The sequence below is a fragment of the Gopherus evgoodei genome, chromosome 1 (assembly GCF_007399415.2).
Source record: "Gopherus evgoodei ecotype Sinaloan lineage chromosome 1, rGopEvg1_v1.p, whole genome shotgun sequence".
Classification (NCBI taxonomy): domain Eukaryota; kingdom Metazoa; phylum Chordata; order Testudines; family Testudinidae; genus Gopherus; species Gopherus evgoodei.
Window position 1 is genome coordinate 6,358,425 of NC_044322.1, and position 22,945 is coordinate 6,381,369.

Below are 22,945 nucleotides of genomic sequence, written 5' to 3' on the forward strand. Positions count from 1 at the left end.
CACTTGTCTGGGCCTGGGTCACTTTCTTCTTGATTATTGTAACCTGCTTTCCGACCACCCTGCTTATGTGCTCAGACTCTTGCATTCTATCCAAAAGTCCACTTCCTTCCCTGACCACTCCAGTCACGTCACTGCTTCCTCACATACCTTCCTCATCTTTCTGTTTTTAAGAACATCATATTCAGGCTCTTTGTCCTCAGCTTTAAGGCTGTATGTAATCTTGTTACCACACGTGTCTCTGACATTTCTCCCTCCATTCGTCCCTATGTTGTTGCTTTACAGCTTCCTTATTTTCCTCCTTCCCCATCTTAGGCCATGGCTACACTGGCGCTTTACAGCGCTGCAACTTTCGCGTTCTGGGGTGTGAAAAAAACACACCCCTGAGCGCTGCAAGATACAGCACTGTAAAGCCTCAGTGTAAACAGTGCTCCCAGCACTGCAAGCTACACCCGTAGAGGATGTGTAGTACGTGCAGTGCTGGGAGAGCTCTCTCCCAGCGTTGGCGCTGCGACCACACTCGAAACTTCAAAGTGCTGCCGCGGCAGCGCTTTGAAGTACAAGTGTAGCCAGACCAGACGTTTCATGTCTACACTCCTATTCCCGCCTGCATTTGAAACCTTTTCCCTCTCCTTGTCCAGAAGACATCCTGTCCTCTCCTTCAACCCCTCCTAAAAACCCACTCCTTCCAGGTGTTGTTTCTACTTTGTTCTCAGCCTTCAGAATCCCCACTCCCTGTTTACCTGAACTTGGCCTTTGCCTTTTGTGTTCTCTGCTTACTATATGCTTTTTGAGGTTTGCTCTGTAAAGCTGGGTAAAGTTTCAGGGCTGTGTAACTGATTGTTTTAAACTGTGCAAATGTTACACTTGCACACCTTAGTTTTAACCCCGTGATTTACACTCTTTCTTTCCCCACAGATGTTGAGCGAGTGATAGGATTTGCATCTGTGGATCTCTCGCCCCTTCTTTCTGGCTTCCAGTTAGTCTGTGGGTGGTACAATATTACAGACTTCAGTGGACAATGCAGAGGGCAGATTAAAGTAGCTATTTCCCCTCTTGAAAGTATAATTCATCTCAAAGAAGTAAGGCAGGCAAGGATTCGGACCAAAGCACCAGGTTCTTCAGTATGTACTCCAGTTTCTTTCTGTTCACAAATCTGATTTCGTTCCTAATAACCACCAATGAATTTTCTGGATTCACAAAGTGAAAAGTTAACTATACATACAGCATTGTGTAGTGGATTGAGCATGGCTTTACAGATGCTAGAAATTCCTGAATTCTCAATTTTAAAAACTTATTTATATTATAATAAATGTACCTAGACACCCGAGCCCCATTATTCTAGGTATTGAACAAATATCTATCAGAGAGAGTCCCTGCCCCACAAAGCTTGCAATATAAGTGAAAAAGATATGCCTGTATGAAGTTATTACATGTAGCATATAAGATGACTATAAACTAAAAACATATTTTTTCTCTATTTTCAGTTTCTTTACTGGTGTATTTGATAGCACTCTGCATGTAGTCAGTTTCACATAGTTGTTTAGTCAGTTTGTCCTATTGTTTCACACGGTGACAGGGGAGAGAGACTTTATTTTAACTATGAAGGTATGATTGTAAAAACATGAAAAATGGTAGCAGGACTTGTTGGTGTAGAACCTGCCTTATTTTTAACTAATGTTTATAAAACAATCCCGATTTCAAGTTGGTTTGTTCCCATTGGTCAGTCTTTGTAAAGTGCTTTGAAAACGTAAAGCAGTATATAAACTTAAGTTTATACTGTTGGTTAGTTCAGTGAAGTCTCACATTTATTTCTCCTTATTCTTGCTGTTGCAGATTCCTGCACACAGTCCTTTTTCATTCCAGGCAAGGGCCTTGTGTACTGCATTCCCCAGCTATGTTACAAGACACTCTGGACAACTGTTTAATACTTCATCAAAGGATGCTGATTTTACTACTCAGGAGCGGTAAGAAAACTGATACAAGACTATCTCTGGAATAAAATAAGAGTAAATATTTATTGTTTTCAGAGCTTGAAAGCTACACTGACACCTACCAGCCCAAATTCTAAGTCTGCTGACCAGGGTGAAATATACCTGGTGCCACGCCTCTCACTCCAGATCCATGCCCCTGTGATTAAAGGACTAAAACAGATGTGTGCAGTACTTGCATTTAATTTTAAGACTCAGTCAATTTTCTACTAAATATACTTTTGATTGAATGTCCCAAGAGATGCCAATCTCCTAATGTCCTGATACCAATTCCTTATTACAACATCACAGTCGCTTCCCAGTGAAGCACCCAGCTGCTTCTTTCACTCCCTAGGCCCCTAGATATAATGTAGTACCACTGCCAAGAGGCTGCTGTTTTCCTCTGCCATGTGGGGTAAGGATGGGTGTCTGACATCTCTGTGTATTTTGTCATGATTCTTTTCGTTGTCACCAAATGAGGGGTGAAGAGGCATGCCCAGATTGCACATCCCTGAGACTGGCTTTGGTAAACACCTTGCAGTAATTTCTGCTTACTCTTGCTAAAAACAGATGCTATGGGGACATCCCTTTTGTTCATAGCTGTTACTAGCAGTAACTGCAGCTCACAGTGAGCAAATGGAAGAAAGTGGATTACTTCATGGCCTGCTTGTTCAGAGTATGTGGAAGGTAATCCTTCTTCCTAGAAGCAGCCTGCTAGGCAAGGTTTTATTAACTCTGTCTGTTGAAGTTTGCAAAGAGTACCGGCACCGGCAAATAGTGCTCCTTCTTCATCTGAATAACTGGCTGTTTAGATCCAGGCCATGTCTACATCTAAAATTTTGCAGCGCTGGTTGTTACAGCTGTATTAGTACAGCTGTATAGGGCCAGCGCTGCAGAGTGGCCACACTTACAGCAACCAGCGCTGCAAGTGGTGTTAGATGTGGCCACACTGCAGCGCTGTTGGGCGGCTTCAAGGGGGGTTCCGGGACGAGAGAGCAAACCGGGAAAGGAAACCAGCTTCGCCGCGGTTTGCTCTCTCGGTCCCGGAGCCAGCCAGCAAACCGCAGGGAAGGAGACCTGCTTGCTCGGGGTTCCGGGACCGAGAGAGCAAACCGGGAACGCCGCGGTTTGCTCTCTCGGTCCCGGAGCCAGCCAGCAAACCGCAGGGAAGGAGACCTGCTTGCTCGGGGTTCCGGGACCGAGAGAGCAAACCGGGAACGCCGCGGTTTGCTCTCTCGGTCCCGGAGCCAGCCAGCAAACCGCAGGGAAGGAGACCTGCTTGCTCGGGGTTCCGGGACCGAGAGAGCAAACCGCGGCGAAGCTGGTTTCCTTTCCCGGTTTGCTCTCTCGGTCCCGGAGCCAGCCAGCAAACCGCAGGGAAGGAGACCTGCTTGCTCGGGGTTCCGGGACCGAGAGAGCAAACCGGGAACGCCGCGGTTTGCTCTCTCGGTCCCGGAGCCAGCCAGCAAACCGCAGGGAAGGAGACCTGCTTGCTCGGGGTTCCGGGACCGAGAGAGCAAACCGCGGCGTTCCCGGTTTGCTCTCTCGGTCCCGGAACCCCGAGCAAGCAGGTCTCCTTCCCTGCGGTTTGCTGGCTGGCTCCGGGACCGAGAGAGCAAACCGGGAAAGGAAACCAGCTTCGCCGCGGTTTGCTCTCTCGGTCCCGGAACCCCGAGCAAGCAGGTCTCCTTCCCTGCGGTTTGCTGGCTGGCTCCGGGACCGAGAGAGCAAACCGCGGCGTTCCCGGTTTGCTCTCTCGGTCCCGGAACCCCGAGCAAGCAGGTCTCCTTCCCTGCGGTTTGCTGGCTGGCTCCGGGACCGAGAGAGCAAACCGCGGCGTTCCCGGTTTGCTCTCTCGGTCCCGGAACCCCGAGCAAGCAGGTCTCCTTCCCTGCGGTTTGCTGGCTGGCTCCGGGACCGAGAGAGCAAACCGCGGCGAAGCTGGTCTCCTTTCCCGGTTTGCTCTCTCGGTCCCGGAACCCCGAGCAAGCAGGTCTCCTTCCCTGCGGTTTGCTGGCTGGCTCCGGGACCGAGAGAGCAAACCGGGAAAGGAAACCAGCTTCGCCGCGGTTTGCTCTCTCGGTCCCGGAACCCCGAGCAAGCAGGTCTCCTTCCCTGCGGTTTGCTGGGTGGCTCCGGGACCGAGAGAGCAAACCGGGAAAGGAAACCAGCTTGATTACCAGAGGCTTCCTCCTTCCACGGAGGTCAAGAAAAGCGCTGGTAACTGTCTACATTGGATTACCAGCGCTGGATCACCAGCGCTGGATCCTCTACACCCGAGACAAAACGGGAGTACGGCCAGCGCTGCAAACAGGGAGTTGCAGCGCTGGTGGTGCCCTGCAGATGTGTACACCTTCAAAGTTGCAGCGCTGTAACTCCCTCACCAGCGCTGCAACTTTCTGATGTAGACAAGCCCCCAGATTGGTCCTTGCAAGCTGGCACCTATATCTGTGGGCTGCACTTCTGTGTTAAAAAGGAAGATGTCTGCAATCTACTCTATTATGATGCGAATTAGGTGCAGTTCTCAGACTTTTTGTGAATTCCTAATGCCATTCTTGCCAAATTTTGCATGCTCTGGGCTTAATCCATTAATGCTTCTTTAATGATGCAGGGGGAGTATTTTTAACAGGCTTTGATATATTTAGTTGGCAGATCTTTCATAGGTAGAGATGTGCTGGTGCATGTTGTCAAAGTTAGACTCAGGGCTCACAGTTTGTCAGACCACTCTGTTTTATTAGCACAGCGCTCTGCTAATAACATCCAGATAATGTGAGCACCATGCAAGACACAAACTATCTTATTTATACAGATAAAAGAGCGAGCACTTAGCAAGATAACAAAGGAAGCAGAATCTGATAAGTTTACCTGGGCTAGGCATGCATATCTTATTTCCTTACTAACTATTACCGATCTTCTGTTAATGTTTCGCCATTAGCACCCTTGTTTATGCCTAATGTTTCTTTTCCTGGCACCTGTATTTCAACATTGCTTATTTCTACTTAAAGGTACATACAACATTTCTTTAATCCATTCTTATTTTTACAATTTAATTTATTCTACTTTCACAATGTATATAAATATATACCCATTTTTAGCAGAATTAGTCCAACAGAGACATGGACGCCTCGTCATGAAGAGCACATGCAAAATGTTCGCAGATTTCATGAGTCCTTGCAGCAGGTGGAAGGGAATGCACAAAGGGCTGGAAGATTAGATTCCCTGTCACATTCATCACGTACTTCACTTCTAACTGCTCTCAGGTAAAGCAAACCCTTGGCTACCAGTGTAGTATACAGCTTTAGGTTCACAAAGTAAATCTTGAAGTTTTGCAATTCTTGCATCCTCTTTTAAAATAAACTAAAATTAATATAGTAATCTTATGAAACTGTGTGTTAGGGTATGTCTACATCTAAAATTTTGCAGCGCTGGTTGTTACAGCTGTATTAGTACAGCTGTATAGGGCCAGCGCTGCAGAGTGGCCACACTTACAGCAACCAGCGCTGCAAGTGGTGTTAGATGTGGCCATACTGCAGCGCTGTTGGGCGGCTTCAAGGGGGGTTCGGGGAACGCGAGAGCAAACCGGGGAAGGAGACCAGCTTCGCCGCGGTTTGCTCTCACGTTCCCCGAACTCCCCTGCAAACCGCAGGGAAGGAGACCTGCTTGCACGGAGGTTCGGGGAACGCGAGAGCAAACCAGGGAAGGAGACCAGCTTCGCCGCGGTTTGCTCTCGCGTTCCCCGAGTCCCCCTGCAAACCGCAGGGAAGGAGACCTGCTTGCACGGAGGTTCGGGGAACGCGAGAGCAAACCGGGAAAGGAGACCAGCTTCACCGCGGTTTGCTCTCGCGTTCCCCGAACCACTCTGCAAACCGCAGGGAAGGAGACCTGCTTGTTCGGGGAACGCGAGAGCAAACCAGGGAAGGAGACCAGCTTCGCCGCGGTTTGCTCTCGCGTTCCCCGAACCACCCTGCAAACCGCAGGGAAGGAGACCTGCTTGCTCGGGGTTCGGGGAACGCAAGAGCAAACCGGGGAAGGAGACCAGCTTGATTACCAGAGGCTTCCTCAGGTATGCTGGGATACCTGCTTATTCCATGGAGGTCAAGAAAAACGCTGGTAAGTGTCTACACTTGATTACCAGCGCTGGATCACCAGCGCTGGATCCTCTACACCCGAGACAAAACGGGAGTACGGCCAGCGCTGCAAACAGGGAGTTGCAGCGCTGGTGATGCCCTGCAGATGTGTACACCTCCTAAGTTGCAGCGCTGTAACCCCCTCACCAGCGCTGCAACTTTGTGATGTAGACAAGCCCTGAGTGGTATAGTACTGTAACTTAACAGCAGTATTAAAACAAGACTGGAATATTGAGGGTTGCTACAGGTTAGATTTGTCCCGCTTTGGCAGAGCTGTGAGAAGTCTCAGGACTGGAGAGAAGCAATGTTTGCAAATCAAGACTGAATACTTAGCACTATCCATCTCTGTCATCCTGTAACTTAACTTACTCTGTTACCAAAAGTCCTCTCTAAGCTAAGAGGAAAACAAACAAACCTTGTAAGCATTTTGATCACACACAAAACTCAAAGTTTTAACTGATTTACGTGAGGTTCCCTTTATTTTTTCCTGTTTGGCTAAGAAAGAATAATTTCTAGGCTGGAATCTTATGGATTAAATTTTTGGCTGGATAATAGTTTTTTAGCCTAGTTCTAAACCTTAGGAAATCAAGGTTAATTAGCCAGGTATTTATACATTATGAATCTTTGTTTCTCTTATATGGCTTACAGAAGAAACTTGACTGAGCTGGATGAGATTCAGAGATACTTCAGTCAGAAATTAACCAACTCTTTCCCTGATGATGGCTATGGCAGCACATCAAAGAGAAATCGGGAACAGCAGGATGGGGATTGCCAAGAGTTTGGGACCAGAATAGTAGATCCTGATGGACACCATCTTTTGGAAAAATCTAGTCACTTGGTCTCTCAAGTCAGCACTCTGATCAATGGTAAGAAGTTACCTTGTTTTGAATACTTTACCAAGAGCCATGGACACTAGGTAATCCCTTGTTTTAAATCCCCTCTGTAAAGTGGCCCCAAAACTCCTGACACAATTTTTCCCAATCTTTAATTTTAAGACCACCAACCTCTAACAGACGACTAATTTGTGCTGGTCCCCGAGGCAGTTGCTCCAGTTCTGTAGTGGTAGTGTTGGAATCTTAGCTGACAAGCCCATTATGTAAATACAACATTAGGAAGGTGAGAGTAAATAGCAGTTAGTGATTGGTTTCTGTCCTGTTAATTATATTCTAGCCTACCTAAATTTCCCTATATAATTTCAGATGTATCTATTCTTCATTAGTAGTGCTGATAAATTTTGTACCACATTTTCTACAGAAGTGGATATGCAGCAGTAGTGAGTCAAGGCAAATATCTTTGCTTCCCATGGTGGTTTTAAAGTCTCCATCTCTTCACTCCACCCAACCTCTTAAACCACCTATCGACTTACTGCCCTTCCTTGGCATCATCCTTGTTACTGTTTGCAGTTAATTTCATATTAGCCTAGTCGTCTATGGCCATTGTGATTAGCAAGTTGGCTGGGAATCCCAAGTGTCTGTTGTGCCTTTTTATAGTAAATTAGTGGGTAGAAGAGAGACTGTCATCAGTATGAAGCAGGCTGTCTGCAGTATCTACCTCTGTCTACCCTCTAGGGTTGGCACTGTGCCACCATCTCCCATGTTACAAGGCCGTTCCTTCTGGTATTGATTCTGATGCCACTTATTCCTGTTCGCTAGACTTTGCCTTCTTTGTCCTGCTCTCCTCAGTGTACTATTTTCTTTGCTTCTCTTGCCCCACCTTCCACATATCTCTCAGATGCTCTTCTTATTCTTTTTCCCAGTGTGCCCACCCTCACCCCGTCCCACTTGTCATATCCTCTTTAAATCTTATTTTAAACCTGTTTGTCTCCAAGAGTGCTGATTTGACATTTACCCTGATAAGTTCAGCTAAATACCAGTGGCCTAATTCCTGAAAGATTTTGATGAAATGAGGTACTTCTGATCTCTAACTAGAAACTAAAAATAGATTTCCATATTATTAAAATAAATTGTAAATGGCTAAGACATGGCTGTATCACAGGAGGCTGTTTATATTTAGACTCCTAGGCCAATCAACCTTTCCTTTCCCCCGCTTCCTACATTATATAGATGATGCATGCAGCTTTTCATTTTTAATATTGAAATATATAGTTTTTGTAACTTTTGCACTATAACAAATCAGTGTTCTCTTGTGCCTTTCAGTTGGTCTAAATATTTAATTGGCAATCATTTAAGTGGGTTCTCATTTGATTTCTAATATAGAAATAGATAGAAGCATGCAGATTGCCATCAGATATGCAAAACTAGAGAGTATCAATGAGAGCTATGTCCTCTAGCCCTGTTCCATAGGCTTGTCGAAGCTAGTGGTAGAAAAGGTAACTAGGTGATCTAGTTCCCATCTCCTGTTTCTGGCCAATGTAGCACTGTTTCCTTGTTGCTAGTGGTTTTTGTCCAGACTGGTTATAAATGCCCCAGCAATGGAGGCTGTTCACTTTCTCTTGGGAGACTGTTCCACTAAAAGGTCTCGATGGCAGTGAGTGGAAAAAGAGGCAACTTTTTTCCTCATAGTCAACTTTTCTTTTCCTCAATTTCATCGCAGTACTTCTCATTATTCTGCCCTATACGCCATAAACAAATTCCCCTCCCCTTCTCAGTGTTTGCACCCTTCTGACATTTGTGAACTGTTATCAAGCACCATCCCCTTCCCATTGTTCCAATTTTTATTTGCCCAAGCTTTACATACTTAGCTCCTTTAATCATTCATTGCATATGTGGCTATTCACAAGTGGTGCAGCTATAGCTGTACTAAAGAGCAAAGATCAGAGCTGCAGCCTTCATCTCCTATATGTGCTGATGCTGTTAACCATCTATCAGATTTGCAGACTATAACGAAAAATACCAAAGAATCTTCAAATGTGCTTCAAGACAATATCAGAAATTCAGGCACTAAACATGCCCTTCATGTCGTATCGGGTCAAAAGGATGGAGCAGTGAGAACTGAGATGCACCAAGACCAATCAAGAATGGAATTGCTAAGTGCCCACATAGATACACCATCTTTATTCTCTCTTGGAAGGTCTGCATTTGGGAGAGGTATGCTCTATGAATTTCTAGACCAAGCCGCTGCCACTGAAAACGAGCATCCTGTGTCCTTAGACCACATCCAGACAGAGGAGGATACACATGCCATCCGGTCCAACAGTGATGAAGAGTATGAAGAGGATGTCATAGAACCAAGGACTCTGAATGAAATAACTACTGTAACTGACAAAACCAGCCCCTGGTCCAGCATTGTATCTGAAGGGGAGCCAGGCCCTGACAGCCAGCCAATAGAGTTGAGAAATGAGGACCAAAACTCAGTGACTACTGAATGCTTACAAAAAGGAGCGAGTATAAGAAGTAGCTCTGTGTCCAGTATACTGGAGAACAACTACCCAAGTATGCCCAGCTCTGCTAGATCCTGTGCTAGTCCCTATATTGAAGAGGATGCGGCATGTGTTGTGAAAAAAGGCCTTGAAGGTCCAAACAGTGATACTGAAGCAGCTGATTCAGAGCTGTTTCAGCCTGCATGTTTACCCAAAATGCATCAAGCAGATGTTGAGTCATTAGAAAAAGAGAATGTCAATCACAATAGAGCAATTGAAGCCCAAGAAGCAGAACAAGACAAAGAGTTTCATGCAAGATCTGGAGAACCGTTGGATTTACCAGGCGGTGGAGATTTTGGTGTGGCCAAGACCATTGCCAGAGAAAGAAAGGAGAAAAGCAGTGAGTATTTAGATGCAGACTATCAAGGTGAGGAAGGAAGTGAGTCTGATGAAGGGACGCATATTCAGAATTTATCTGCACAGTCAGAGTCTACAAGAAATAGCGGGAGCTGCTCTGATGAGAGCCGTGAGGACTTGCCTGAAGAGTCAGAAAAGTCTGTGAAACCTAGTATTGTGTTGTATCCTTTGTCTTTTTCATCAAGTGCAGATTGCATGCTAAGAAATAGTGAGTGGCTCTATTAGAACGTAATTGGTGATCACCACCACTATGATTTGGGTTACATTTTCCTTTTAAACCTCTTTTGGGAGGTGTAAAATTTATCTGCCGGTATAAAGTTTAACAGGCAAGGATTCAACCTAACCACAATTGTGTGTTGTACCAATTTTTGTGTGTGAACTTTCAAGCTCTTGTTTTAGCCATTGTCTGGCAAAATGCTTCTTGTTTACACTGTTCCTTTTTTCCTGATTAATTTAAACTAATGTTAAAGCTGGATGGAAACTGATGGATCCCCAAACACTTGGATCCCATGTTGGTCTGTCACTTGTAAGCAAATTAGTGTTAGTTAACCAGAGGGTTAGTCCATTTTAATCAAAAACTTAATTTTCAATAACAGTTGGCAATTAATACATGATCAATTCCAACCCTGCCTGCCCCCTCCCACCTGCCAGTGTCTTCCCAAACACTACGTGGAGCAAACTGGATGCAGCTTTCTTTAATGGGAAAATTTGTGTCTCGAACAACTCTGTTGTGCATAGGTTTAACAATAGTCCCCCAATTAAAGGTCCTCTTATAAACTGCATGTGTTGTAATACTTGGGCACAATTGAATGGATTAGGGTCACAGTTTTAGTCCTAACCTGTAGTACTTTTGGAAGTGTCAAAATTATCAAATTTAGTTTTATTGCAGCCAGTAGCACCTTGTATTGTGATCCTAGGAGACTTCACAATTTGGTCCTAGCTATTATTTGAATGGAAGACCTCCAAGGAATACCTGGGAGCTGTAGGAAGTGGGGATTCAGTATGTAGCATTCTTCCCACTTAAACCAGAATTGATGTCCCAGCAGCGTATTGGGAAGCATTCTTCTGCTGTCATTCAGGTGATCTGTAATAGGGCTCCTGATCATTTGTGGCCATTAATTCCCATAACACTTTTGCAAGGATTAGGCATATTCATCTCAGCATCTCAATCACATTTCAGTCTGGCTAATTACATCCTGCCTACTTGCATTTTTCCAAACAGCGTGAACTGAAAGCTGTTTTTCACTTCTTGCCAACAAAACAATTATGTAATGTTGATGTGCGCTATTGCAGCTTGCCATGTTTCCTTTATTTTAAAAGTGACTTAAATAACTTTCTTTTTTTAATTAATGAAAAAGAGTTGCCACATTTCAGTAATGGTCAAAGTAATACCTGTATTTCACATACCACCTTTTGTAAAGCATGTTGGATTTTTCAGAATAAAGCTCTACAGGAGTGTCAGATTACATTAATGTTCTGTACTCTGTGGAGCTATGCAACAGAACTGAGTGATCTGAATGATATAGTGTTCAGAAATTTAAAAATAAATAGGTTTATTTAGAAAATGATGGATCTATTAAGAACAGCTTTTGTGATGATGCTGAATCCAAATGCATAACTACAGAGTTTTCTATAATTGTAAAACACTGCAAGATGTTATTGCTTAACAGCTCTGTTCAGACCAGATCCTATTGTCATTCCTAACTTTTTTCTTCCACCCCAACATTTGGAAGTCTCCATGAGAATGCTCAATATTTCTTCTTCTTGCCCATCTGCCACAGCTAATAAAGTAAGTACAGTATGGTGAACTCTTAATCTTTTACAGTTCTATCTAAATGACAGCCCTCCTCCCTGACAAGATGTTAAATGGAAGTTCCTTCTGCTGTTCTTTGGCTTGCAAGTTTTACATAAGAGATCCCATAGCAGTTTTCAAAAAGGGTAGGTGTGAACCAGGTTGTTCATGATGAACATTTCCCCTGTCAGTGGAACCACTTTCCAGGGTTTGAGGCTGTGTTAGCTATGGTATTGCAGCATATATAATAGCTACTATATTTGCCTATCTAGTCATTGTTCTGATTCTCCTGTCACACTGGGGCACATCAGAAATAATTCCATTGAAGTCTATGAGATCTGCAGGTGCTCAGCACTTCTTAAAATCAGGCCATTCCTACCTAGGCACTGAAATTCATACTAAGGCACATAACTTTAAATACCCAGCTCCTAAAACTGATGGGTATGTCTACATCTATAATTTTGCAGCGCTGGTTGTTACAGCTGTATTAGTACAGCTGTATAGGGCCAGCGCTGCAGAGTGGCCACACTTACAGCAACCAGCGCTGCAAGTGGTGTTAGATGTGGCCACACTGCAGCGCTGTTGGGCGGCTTCAAGGGGGGTTCGGGGAACGCGAGAGCAAACCGCAGGGAAGGAGACCTGCTTGCACGGGGGTTCGGGGAACGCGAGAGCAAACCACAGGGAAGGAGACCTGCTTGCACGGGGGTTCGGGGAACGCGAGAGCAAACCGGGGAAGGAGACCAGCTTCGCCGCGGTTTGCTCTCGCGTTCCCCGAACCCCCCTGCAAACCGCAGGGAAGGAGACCTGCTTGCTCGGGGATTCGGGGAACGCGAGAGCAAACCTCACGGAAGGAGACCTGCTTGCTCGGGGATTCGGGGAACGCAAGAGCAAACCGCAGGGAAGGAGACCTGCTTGCACGGGGGTTCGGGGAACGCGAGAGCAAACCGGGGAAGGAGACCAGTTTCGCCGCAGTTTGCTCTCGCGTTCCCTGAACCCCCCTGCAAACCGCAGGGAAGGAGACCTCCTTGCACGGAGGTTCGGGGAACGCGAGAGCAAACCGGGGAAGGAGACCAGCTTCGCCGCGGTTTGCTCTCGCGTTCCCCGAGCCCCCCTGCAAACCGCAGGGAAGGAGACCTGCTTGATTACCAGAGGCTTCCTCAGGTATGCTGGGATACCTGCTTATTCCACGGAGGTCAAGAAAAGCGCTGGTAAGTGTCTACACTTGATTACCAGCGCTGGATCCTCTACACCCGAGACAAAACGGGAGTACGGCCAGCACTGCAACTTTGTGATGTAGACAAGCCCTGAATCTATAATTACTGCTAACACAGTTATGCTTTTTAGGTCAAAGGACTCTGGGCTTAACAGGTGTGTTTACAGCAGAAAGCTGCTCTGATCCTCAAGTGTCAGAATATCATTCTTCAACTGACATGGAGAGAGTAGTAGAATCTTAGAAGTATTCATAAATCATACAATAAGTTTATTGGGTGCTTTTTCTATGTTTTAAAATTTCTGTGTGCAAAAACATATTTGCTTGTGGTGTGCTGCTTTGTGAGGGAATAGGGGCATTATAACTTTCAGAAATCTTTAGGATGTCAGTTTTTATGAGGACTAAATACTGTTTGCATCTAGCAATGAACATAGAAAATCAGTGTTAATTTCACTGATGCAGATCTTGGTACTGCAACAGATGGGCTGTTTGCTACCACGCCCAGCAGAAGTAATGTGTTCATTCCTCTCCCTTTGACCTATGGAAACCAATGCTGAACAGAACATTTACGTAACAAGGAACATCTTGCTTAGCTAAGCAGAACAAAAACAGGCAGAACCTAATGGCCCTGAAGTAATAAATCTACCTGAAATTGGCAAATATGTTTACAGTATTGTCACTACACCTGGGATTGCTGATTTGAGTATTAATTTTTTCTGAATTTTGCTCTCTATGTATCAGCCAAATTGTGGTTCATTTTTAGGAGTAAAATTCTCTTTACCAGTCTTACAAACATTGTTTCCCTGAAGTAATTAAAAATTCTCCTCCTCTGGAGCTTTCAGAAGTTTTTAGGGTCAGGTAGCCTTTTTGATTTGACTTCCTGTTTCTGTAATTAATGAATGACTTGAATGCAAGCTGTTTTCATTCAGGTAAGCACTTTTTTTTTCACTCTGCAGAGTAACTCATTCCTAATCGTAATATAAATAAATATCAAAGGAGCCTCTCAGTCCTAGGATGCTTCAAAGACTCAAACTTAGAGCTTGACTGTAATGAGCGGTCATGAATTTCCCTTATTGTTTATCAAGATTACTTTTTGTATTGTGTATATATATTCTGGATGAAACCTGGAAGAATTTTAACAATATTCTGCTCCAAATCCATCCCCAAAACTCTTTCACTTAGCTTTCTGTTGCTAATCTCTGATCCCGTTCTATCTCATGAAGAACTGCTCTCTAACAGTCTTCTTCACTGCAGAGTAAATTTGGGCTCTAACTCCGGTGTTGCCCCTAACTCACCTCCTGTCCATGTACACAATCTCTCATCAAAGCAGACTTTAACTCCCTCAGGGAAATAGATGGGCAGGATCCCCTGGGAGAATAACATGAGGGGGAAAAGAGTCCAGGAGAGCTGGCTGTATTTTAAAGAATCCTTATTGGGGTTGCAGGAACAAACCATCCCGATGTGTAGAAAGAATGGTAAATATGGCAGGCAACCAGCTTGGCTTAACAGTGAAATCCTTGCTGATCCTGAACACAGAAAAGAAGCTTACAAGAAGGGTCAAGTATCAGAGGTGTAGCCTTGTTAGTCTGGATCTGTAAAAGCAGCAAAGAATCCTGTGGCACCTTATAGACTAACAGACGTTTTGGAGCATGAGCGTTCATGGGTGAATACATGCATCCATCCGACGAAGTGGGTATTCACCCATGAAAGCTCATGCTCCAATATGTCTGTTAGTCTATACGGTGCCACAGTACTCTTTGCTGCTTTTACAAGAAGTGGAAGATTGGACAAATGACCAGGGAGGAGTATAAAAATATTGCTCAGGCATGCAGAAGTGAAATCAGGAAGGCCAAATAACACTTGGAGTTGCAGGTAGCAAGGGATGTTATGAGTAACAAGAAGGGTTTCTTCAGGTATGTTAGCAACAAGAAGAAAGTCAAGGAAAGTGTGGGCTCCTTACGGAATGAGGGAGGCAACCTAGTGACAGAGGATGTGGAAAAAGCTAATGTACTCAATGGTTTTTTTGCCTCTGACGAACAAGGTCAGCTCCCAGAGTGCTGCACTGGGCAGCACAGCATGGGGAGGAGGTGACCAACCCTCTGTGGAGAAAGAAGTAGTTCAGGAATATTTAGAAAAGCTGAACGAGCACAAGTCCATGGGACCAGATGCGCTGCATCCGAGGGTGCTAAAGGAGTTGGTGGATGTGATTGCAGAGCCATTGGCCATTATCTCTGAAAACTCATGGCGATCGGGGGAGGTCCTGGATGACTGGAAAAAGGCTAATGTAGCCCCCATCTTTAAAAAAGGGAAGGAGGAGGATCTGGGGAACTACAGGCCAGTCAGCCTCACCTCAGTCCCTGGAAAAATCATGGAGCAGGTCCTCAAGGAATCAATTCTGATGCACTTAGAGGAGAGGAAAGTGAACAGGAACAATCAGCATCGATTCACCAAGGGCACGTCATGCATGACTAATCTAATTGCCTTCTATGAGGAGATAACTGGGTCTGTGGATGAGGGGAAAGCAGTGGACATGTTATTCCTTGACCTTAGCAAAGCTTTTGATATGGTCTCCCACAGTATTCTTGCCGCCAAGTTAAAGTATGGCCTGGATGAATGGACTATAAGGTGACTAGAAAGCTGGTTAGATTGTTGGTCTCAACGGGTAGTGATCAATGGCTCCATGTCTAATTGGCAACCAGTATCAAGCGGAGTGTCCCAGGGGTCGGTCCTGGGGCTGGTTTTGTTCAATATCTTCATTAATGATCTGGAGGATGGCGTGGACTGCACTCTCAGCAAGTTTTCAGATTATACTAAACTGGGAGGATGACACTAAGCTGGTAGATACGCTGGAGGGTAGGGATAGGATACAGAGGGACCTAGACAAATTAGAGGACTGGGCCAAAAGAAATCTGAGGTTCAACAAAGGCAAGTGCAGAGTCCTGCATTTCGGATGGAAGAATCCCATGCACTCCTATAGATTAGGGACCGAGTAGCTAGCAGGGCTGGCTCCAGGCACCAGCATCCCAAGCAGGTGCTTGGGACGGCAGTCTGCAAGGGGCGGTAGTCCCTGTGTTTTTGCCCCCAAGCAGCACGCTGAATTGCCTCTGCAGAAGGCAGGGGCAGTCTGTGTGCCATTAGGGCAGCATCCCGTTTCCACAGTGGTGGCAATTCAGCAGCCGCTTCAGCTGCTGAAGACAGAAGCTGCCTCTGAATTGCCGCCACTGCGGAAACGGGCGTGCTGGCCTAACGGCACACAAACTGCCCCTGCTTTCTGCGGCAGCAATTCGGCGCGCTGCCTGGGGCAGCAAAAACAGTAGAGCTGGCCCTGGTGGCTAGGCAGCAGTTCTTCAGAAAAGAACCTAGGGGTTAGTGGACAAGAAGCTGGATATGAGTCAGCAATGTGCCCTTGTTGCCAAGAAGGCTAACAGCATTTTGGGCTGTATAAGTAGGGGAATTGCCAGCAGATTGAGGGACGTGATCATTCCCCTCTATTCGGCATTGGTGAGGAGTCATCTTGAGTACTGTATCCAGTTTTGGGCCCCACACTACAAGAAAGATGTGGAAAAATTGGAAAGAGTCCAGCTGAGGGCAACAAAAATGATTAGGGGGCTGGAGCACATGACTTATGGGGAGAGGCTGAGGGAACTGGGATTGTTTAGTCTGCAGAAGAGAAGAATGAGGGTGGATTTGATAGCTGCTTTCAACTACCTGAAAGGGGGTTCCAAAGAAGATAGATCTAGACTGTTCTCAGTGGTAGCAGATGACAGAACAAGGAGTAATGGTCTCAAGTTGCAGTGGGGGAGGTTTAGGTTGGATATTAGGAACAACTTTTTACTAGGAGGGTAGTGAAGCACTGGAATGGGTTACCTAGGGAGGTGGTGGAATCTCCTCCTTTAGAGGTTTTTAAGGTCAGACTTGACAAAGCTCTGGCTGGGATGATTTAGTTGAGGATTGGTCCTGCTCTGAGCAAGGGGTTGGACTAGATGACCTGCTGAGGTCCTTTCCAGTCCTGATATTCTATGATCCCAGTTTGATGTTGCTTTAAACTCAGGCTGGCTGTCGCAGCTGGGAATGTAGCTTTCACTCCTGCTGGTAACCCACCATTTTGCAGTGAAGACGGAGGCTAAATCACTTGAGTGCTGGTGGTTCTCCAGTGCCTTCCCACAAATCCCTCTATGTGCCCAGATGGACAAACAAGTTCTCCCACAATTCACTGGGAAAGAATCAGTGGCTAACGCTGAGCACCCCTGAGAAGCCATGAGTACCTGCAACACCAGTGCAAATCAGTGAGGGTTGAGGGGATACCTTTCTTCACAGGATCGGACCTTTAGGCAGGAAATTCCTCAGGCGAATGCTCTTGGTGATTTACAAATACATAGGGAGAGATCCACATCTATGACTTCATAAACAATAAAATACTGTTGTTTGAATCTACTCTTTATCCAGCTACTAAATGAATAGTTAAAGTTAGAACATAGAAAGTCAAGCCTGAATGAGTCCTTTCAGCCACTGCCATTATAGAAATGATTAATAATAATTAGGAAGAATGTTACACAAATAGTGTTGAATTAGTAATTTTTCTCATTTTAAACAAGGTTAATTCCAGGGGTATTTTATTATTAGCATTAACAGTGGTATTTCTATATTACAGTAAGCATGCAGGCCTCACCTGATTGTGCTGTATGCTGTCTAAGCACTAAGTAACAACGTCTGGTCCATGCCCCAGAGACTTACAATCTAAATAGACAAGACAGACAAAAGGGTTGCATAAAAAAAGCATTACACCCATTTTACATATTGGGATGGAGACAGAGAGAAAGTGACTTTCAAAGGGTCACACACACAGTCTGTGGCAGAGCTGGGAATTGAACCCAGTTATCTAGGGTCCAGTGCCTTAGCTACAACACCATCCTTCTCCTTTCTCCACTGGAATTTAGCAAGAGTGAAAACATGACTACATAGGGTATGTAAACCAATGACAACATTAGCTTCTATAACAAGGGAAGATGTTGGTTTTACACCATAGAATATTGATTGAAGTTTGTAAATAAGGAGAAAAAAAGGTTAGTATTTTTTTCAGATTTTCAAAGTTCTGACCCAGGCCTTCTCCCTAAAGTTTACAAAAGTTTCACCATTTACTACAGTGGGAGCAAATTTGGGCCCTTAAACATCAAGGTCCTTGCAGTTAACAGTATAGGAATTATAGTGAAAGTTCAGGACCTGTGACCTGTATGAGTAAAACCAGTAACACAATCTGAAGAGTCACTGTCCCTCCTAGGAAGGTGGAATCAAGGTTGTAATTTATACTTTGGTGATAGCATGGACTTTTACAGTATGTGGCATGTTTTACAGACTGAATTAATACAATTTTTCTAAATATAGGTTGAATTCATATAAAGGTGAATTGCAAAGCTTGAAACAGTGGAGTTTCTGCATTTTTGTGTGTTCTTGATTAGTATTAGGATATTAGGAATGTCAGTTTTGAACTCTAGCTTTGTTTTAGGTTTTTTTCAGAATTCATCAAACTTCAGAGGCACAAATCTAAGCTGCAGGTGTGGCTTTCTACTGAAGATCAACATTTCCCCTCTTCCCCCCCTTTCTCTCACATGGCAGCTGGTAAACACCCACTACCCAGCCTCTTAAGTGCCTCTGCCACCTTCCGTTCCCCTGATGGAGTCCTCCACCCCTCTCTTCCCCACCCCCAAAATCCCTGGCTTTTTGCCTTCCTACCCAAAATTATGATGATGCAGGAGAGTAGATGAGCAGGTAGAGAGACTTGACAGTCAACATGAAAGGAGGCAAAGGCACTTTAGGAAGAGTCTGTCCAAGGCCAGGTTGGTGATCTTTACTGAGTGGAGGCTGCAGCTCAGGTTTCAGCCTGAAGCCTGGCATCACGGGCCTGGTGTCTGAATTTTGCTGAGCCATATAAAAATAAAAAACCACTAGATTCAGATTTTCACCACATCAAGCTCCAGCTTCCCGTCTTCAAGGCCCTTCCCAAGTCTTCTCCTCCATGCTTCTCTGGTCTTCTCTTACCAGTTCATCCTCTGCCGCTCTGAGCCACCAGCAATGCCAGCTTTGACACCCCCATTTGTCAACTTCTGCATCTCCGTGCCGCCTTCCGCTCTGCCTCAACAGTGTGTGAACTGATCTGTGTCATATGCTCTCCTTCAAATCCTTTCTCAAGACCATTTCTGATGACCTGCAAGTTTAGCAACAGCCCGTGTTGCCTGATATTTATTTACTTTAAACATTTAACTACTTTTTAAATGACTCAGAATCATTAAGTTGTGCACATATCCAGTCTGCATAACCACACAAACATTTATTCTTGACTTCCCTTCCCTCCTTTTCTTTCCTGCATTCACGTGCTCCATCTTCTCTTATGTTAGATTGTAAACTCTTCCAGACAGGAATCATGCATTCCCATGTGCTTGGGCAGCACCTACCACACTGCAGCTTTTTTGATGCTATCGTGATAGAATAGTAAGTAAGGAGATTCTAGAATAGGATCTAAGCTTTGAAATCCAAGTTGAAGTTCTCTACCTTTCATAGTTAAATGATCACCCCATCAGTATGAGGCCTTATTGAAAACATATTTTAAAAGCCAGACAGTTAAATAAACTTTGTTATTTTTAATCTATCAAGATTTTTTGTTCTTGCCTCCAAGAATGTCCCAACAGGGTAAGTATTTTATACTGAAAGCAGAATTCTACCCAGGATATATCTTTTTCCATTCATATTCTAAGCCAATTTACCATCAAAGCAAATTGGAAGTAGCCCCCTTATATCATGGTACAGCTTCTTGTGTCTCTTGCCAGACCCTCAAGATATTAGATTTCTATTCATTACGAGACTGGAACTCCTTAGCAATAATACAATCAGCCTTTCTTGCCTCTTATGATTATTCCTAGCTTATTGCTTCCATACCAGTTACCACTTCCTGCCCCCACTTCTCTTGAACTAGGGACTTATTTTCCTATGCTCAAGATATTTAGGGAACCTGGGCTAGGGAACTTATACTTGTCAAAATTGTCATCATAGTGTATTGGAAAGAAATGTAAATTCTTTTCTTTGTTGCCAAGGAAAGGATGCCCAGAAAGAAAGAGAAGAAAGGGTTGCTCTACAGTCCATGCAGATGATTTTAATCAGTCTGAATTTAGAAGGCATAACACACACCAAGCCTTGTGGCTTCACACAAACCTTCTACTGCACAGGCACCAAAAGGAGGTGCAATGTCACTTTTCAGAACATGTAATTGTGCAGTCTAGAACTGTTTGCACACTTTTATTAATGCAAGAATAAAAACAGCTGCCAAACAAACTCCCTGCACCAAGGTACGCAATGTTTTCAAAGTTCTCTCTGTTATCCAGACTTCTTGGACATTTAAACAGCCTGAGCCTCAAGATCTGAATAAAATGTTCGTAAGACGGTTCACTTTACTTGTATTCTTGGCACACAGCCATTACATAATCCTGAGTTCGTCTGCAGTGTCCTGGAAAATCATTGCCATTTCTATAAAAGGGTAATCAAAGCATTATCTTTTTATATGTGAGCCTCTTTCCTCTGACTGTTTTGCGGATTAAAGATGTACACTAATAAGGCTGTGCATCGGGTATTCACAGATCATGTGTGATTTTATTGGCTCAGAGACCTAGAAAGAGGAAACCAGAGCGGGTGTCAACCAACATTCAGGCCATGAACTGAACTGGCACAGGCAGTTTCTCTGGCCAGGAATGGATTAAACATGGTGTGGTTTCATGTGTGTGTTCTGGAAACTATGCAGGAGGTTAAAATTGTTTTTAAAGGGGAGTCACAATTTTTGATGTCAGAGGTGCATCATAAAAATGCCACATGGGTACAGTATGCCTCACTAGGTGCGGTACTCGTTGCGAGGCACTAACCTATTGTAAACAGTAAATATTTTTGTGCAGAGCTAGCTGTAAAAGTAGATACTTTGTCTGTATGCTTATCCCCAAAAGTAGAATGAAGCTAAACCACCTTGCTTACACTGGAAGTTTGTGTGCTAGGTTATTATGTGAGAACATCTTTCTTGTGCCCTTCATTTCTTAGAGTTTGAGTCAGATCTGCAAATGTATAGCAACAAAATTGGAACTTCTTCATCTGAGAGCACCAGCAACCATCTCTGCACCACAACTGTACCTATGGCAGAATGTGTGCCCTCCAAAAGGTGCATTACTACAGATCCATGTATCTGACGCATCTCAAAAGGGGCATAGTGTGCCCTACCCAGCAGTAGTTTACATACATCTCTCTGAAATTCACATATCTGTGGCCTGTTTTACAAGCATAATATAGTTCATATACTCTCAGAAACACACAAGTTAATCACCACTGATTCCTAGCCCAACAGGGAGTGGTCAGCCTACATATGATTTCTATCATTGTTCAGCTCTGAGTTGTGGGCTCTTTGGGGCAATTTTAGTCTATTAATGACTTGTCCTAAATGTGACCAAGAATAGCAGTCTTTTGTGATGTGTAATAGCAGGCCTGTGGCATCTTATACTGTATTTTTCTGCTGGGGCAGCTACCTCCCCTAGGTGATGACATTTCAGTTGAAAGGCCTGTTTGTGACGTGTCTTTCACTTCAGTCACACACAGATGTTGCAGACCTAACAGTTACATGTTGGATGCATGTGTCAGGCTGTCTGGAGTGGTTTGTGTTCTGGTATGTAACAGTCTGGCCTGAGGTTGGTACTCACATTCATGAGTGGTCTGCAAGCATCACAGGGTAACTTTTAAGGTCTATTTGCATGCAGAGTAAGGTTTTTCCAATGGTCTTTAGGTTACTTTTCAGCAAAAAAAAAAAAAGTCTCTAAATAATTTTCTCTAAAGTGGAATTCTTCAGCCCCAAAGGAGAGTTTTTCAGAATGTTGAGTATGTGAAAACAGGGTTGTAATCAAAGTCCTTCTGTAATTGTAACAACTGTCACTATCATAAAAGCTGTAATAATGGAATGACTTTAGAACTTTGGGCACAACTAGTGATTTCTGAGTTGGCCATTTCTGCTGCGTCCAAGGAATGAACAGGTCAAAAGTGTAAAGTCCATTGCATAATAGCAATGAGGCATTCCAGGGAACTGATTTCAAGATAATCATACCTTCGTATGCCTTTATAACATTACCCAAGGTGTACTATCCTGCCTTAGGGCGAGATCCTGCTCCCAGCAAAGTCAGTGGCAAAATTCCTGTTGGCTTCAGTGGGAGCAGGCTGTATTTGTTGCTTAAGTACAAGATATGAGTTCGTATGGTTGAGATTACTAAACTGACCTGCGTCAGCTGTAATGCACTCACAAAATGGCAAACACAACAGAAAGCTAAAAATCCTTTAACATCAAGTGGCTGGAATTCTGTAGTCTCAATTTTTTTTTTTTAAGACAGAGATTATATACCCGATGTTCTCTTTCAGCTACAGAACAAGTTCTAAAGCTGAGTAAGGGAATACATTTTTGAAGGCCTTGCCATTTAGATCAACAGAGAATATGGACAAGAGTTAACATCTATAGGGAGAACTATCATGAAAATCTTTGTTTTTACACAGTAATACTGTTTCACTGGAACTTGACATGGGGATGGGTTGATGGCCCACTGAGAATGCCACAGATGTTAAGAAGCAGGCTCAGCTCTGGGAGAAAGTTGGAGTTAGCCTCACATGGTCCTACATTGGCTTTTGTTGATAAAGAGCAGTATTAACTGAGGCCTTGGCTACACTCACACTTTACAGCGCTGCAACTGGGGTGTGAAAAAAACACCCCCCTGAGCGCTGCAAGATACAGCGCTGTAAAGTGTCAGTGTAATCAGGGCAGCAGCGCTGGGAGCGCGGCTCCCAGCGCTGCACGCTACACCCGTAAGGGATGTGGTTTACATGCAGTGCTGGGAGAGCTCTCTCCCAGCGCTGCCGCTCTGACTACACTCACACTTCAAAGCGCTGCCGCGGCAGCGCTTTGAAATTCCAAATGTAGCCATACCCTCAGTGTTTCAGGGAGCTCAGCTGATTTCTTGCACTCAGGCACAGTGAGGGAGGAGAAATGTTCCCTTAAGTGGGGATGCAAGGATGACTTGAACAGGCAGATTTACACAGTCCCCTGCTGCC

The 22,945-nt window shown here is 44.5% G+C and overlaps 1 protein-coding gene across 1 annotated transcript in view; it reads left to right on the forward strand.

The window, feature by feature from the left end:
• C2CD3 (C2 domain containing 3 centriole elongation regulator) overlaps window positions 1-22,945 on the forward strand; it is an 84,116-nt gene that overhangs the window by 53,932 nt on the left and 7,239 nt on the right. The window contains 6 exon segments of the mRNA XM_030556984.1: window positions 916-1,121; window positions 1,834-1,964; window positions 5,063-5,227; window positions 6,743-6,960; window positions 8,923-9,991; window positions 11,511-11,619. Of these exon segments, the coding sequence (XP_030412844.1) occupies window positions 916-1,121; window positions 1,834-1,964; window positions 5,063-5,227; window positions 6,743-6,960; window positions 8,923-9,991; window positions 11,511-11,619 (1,898 nt within the window).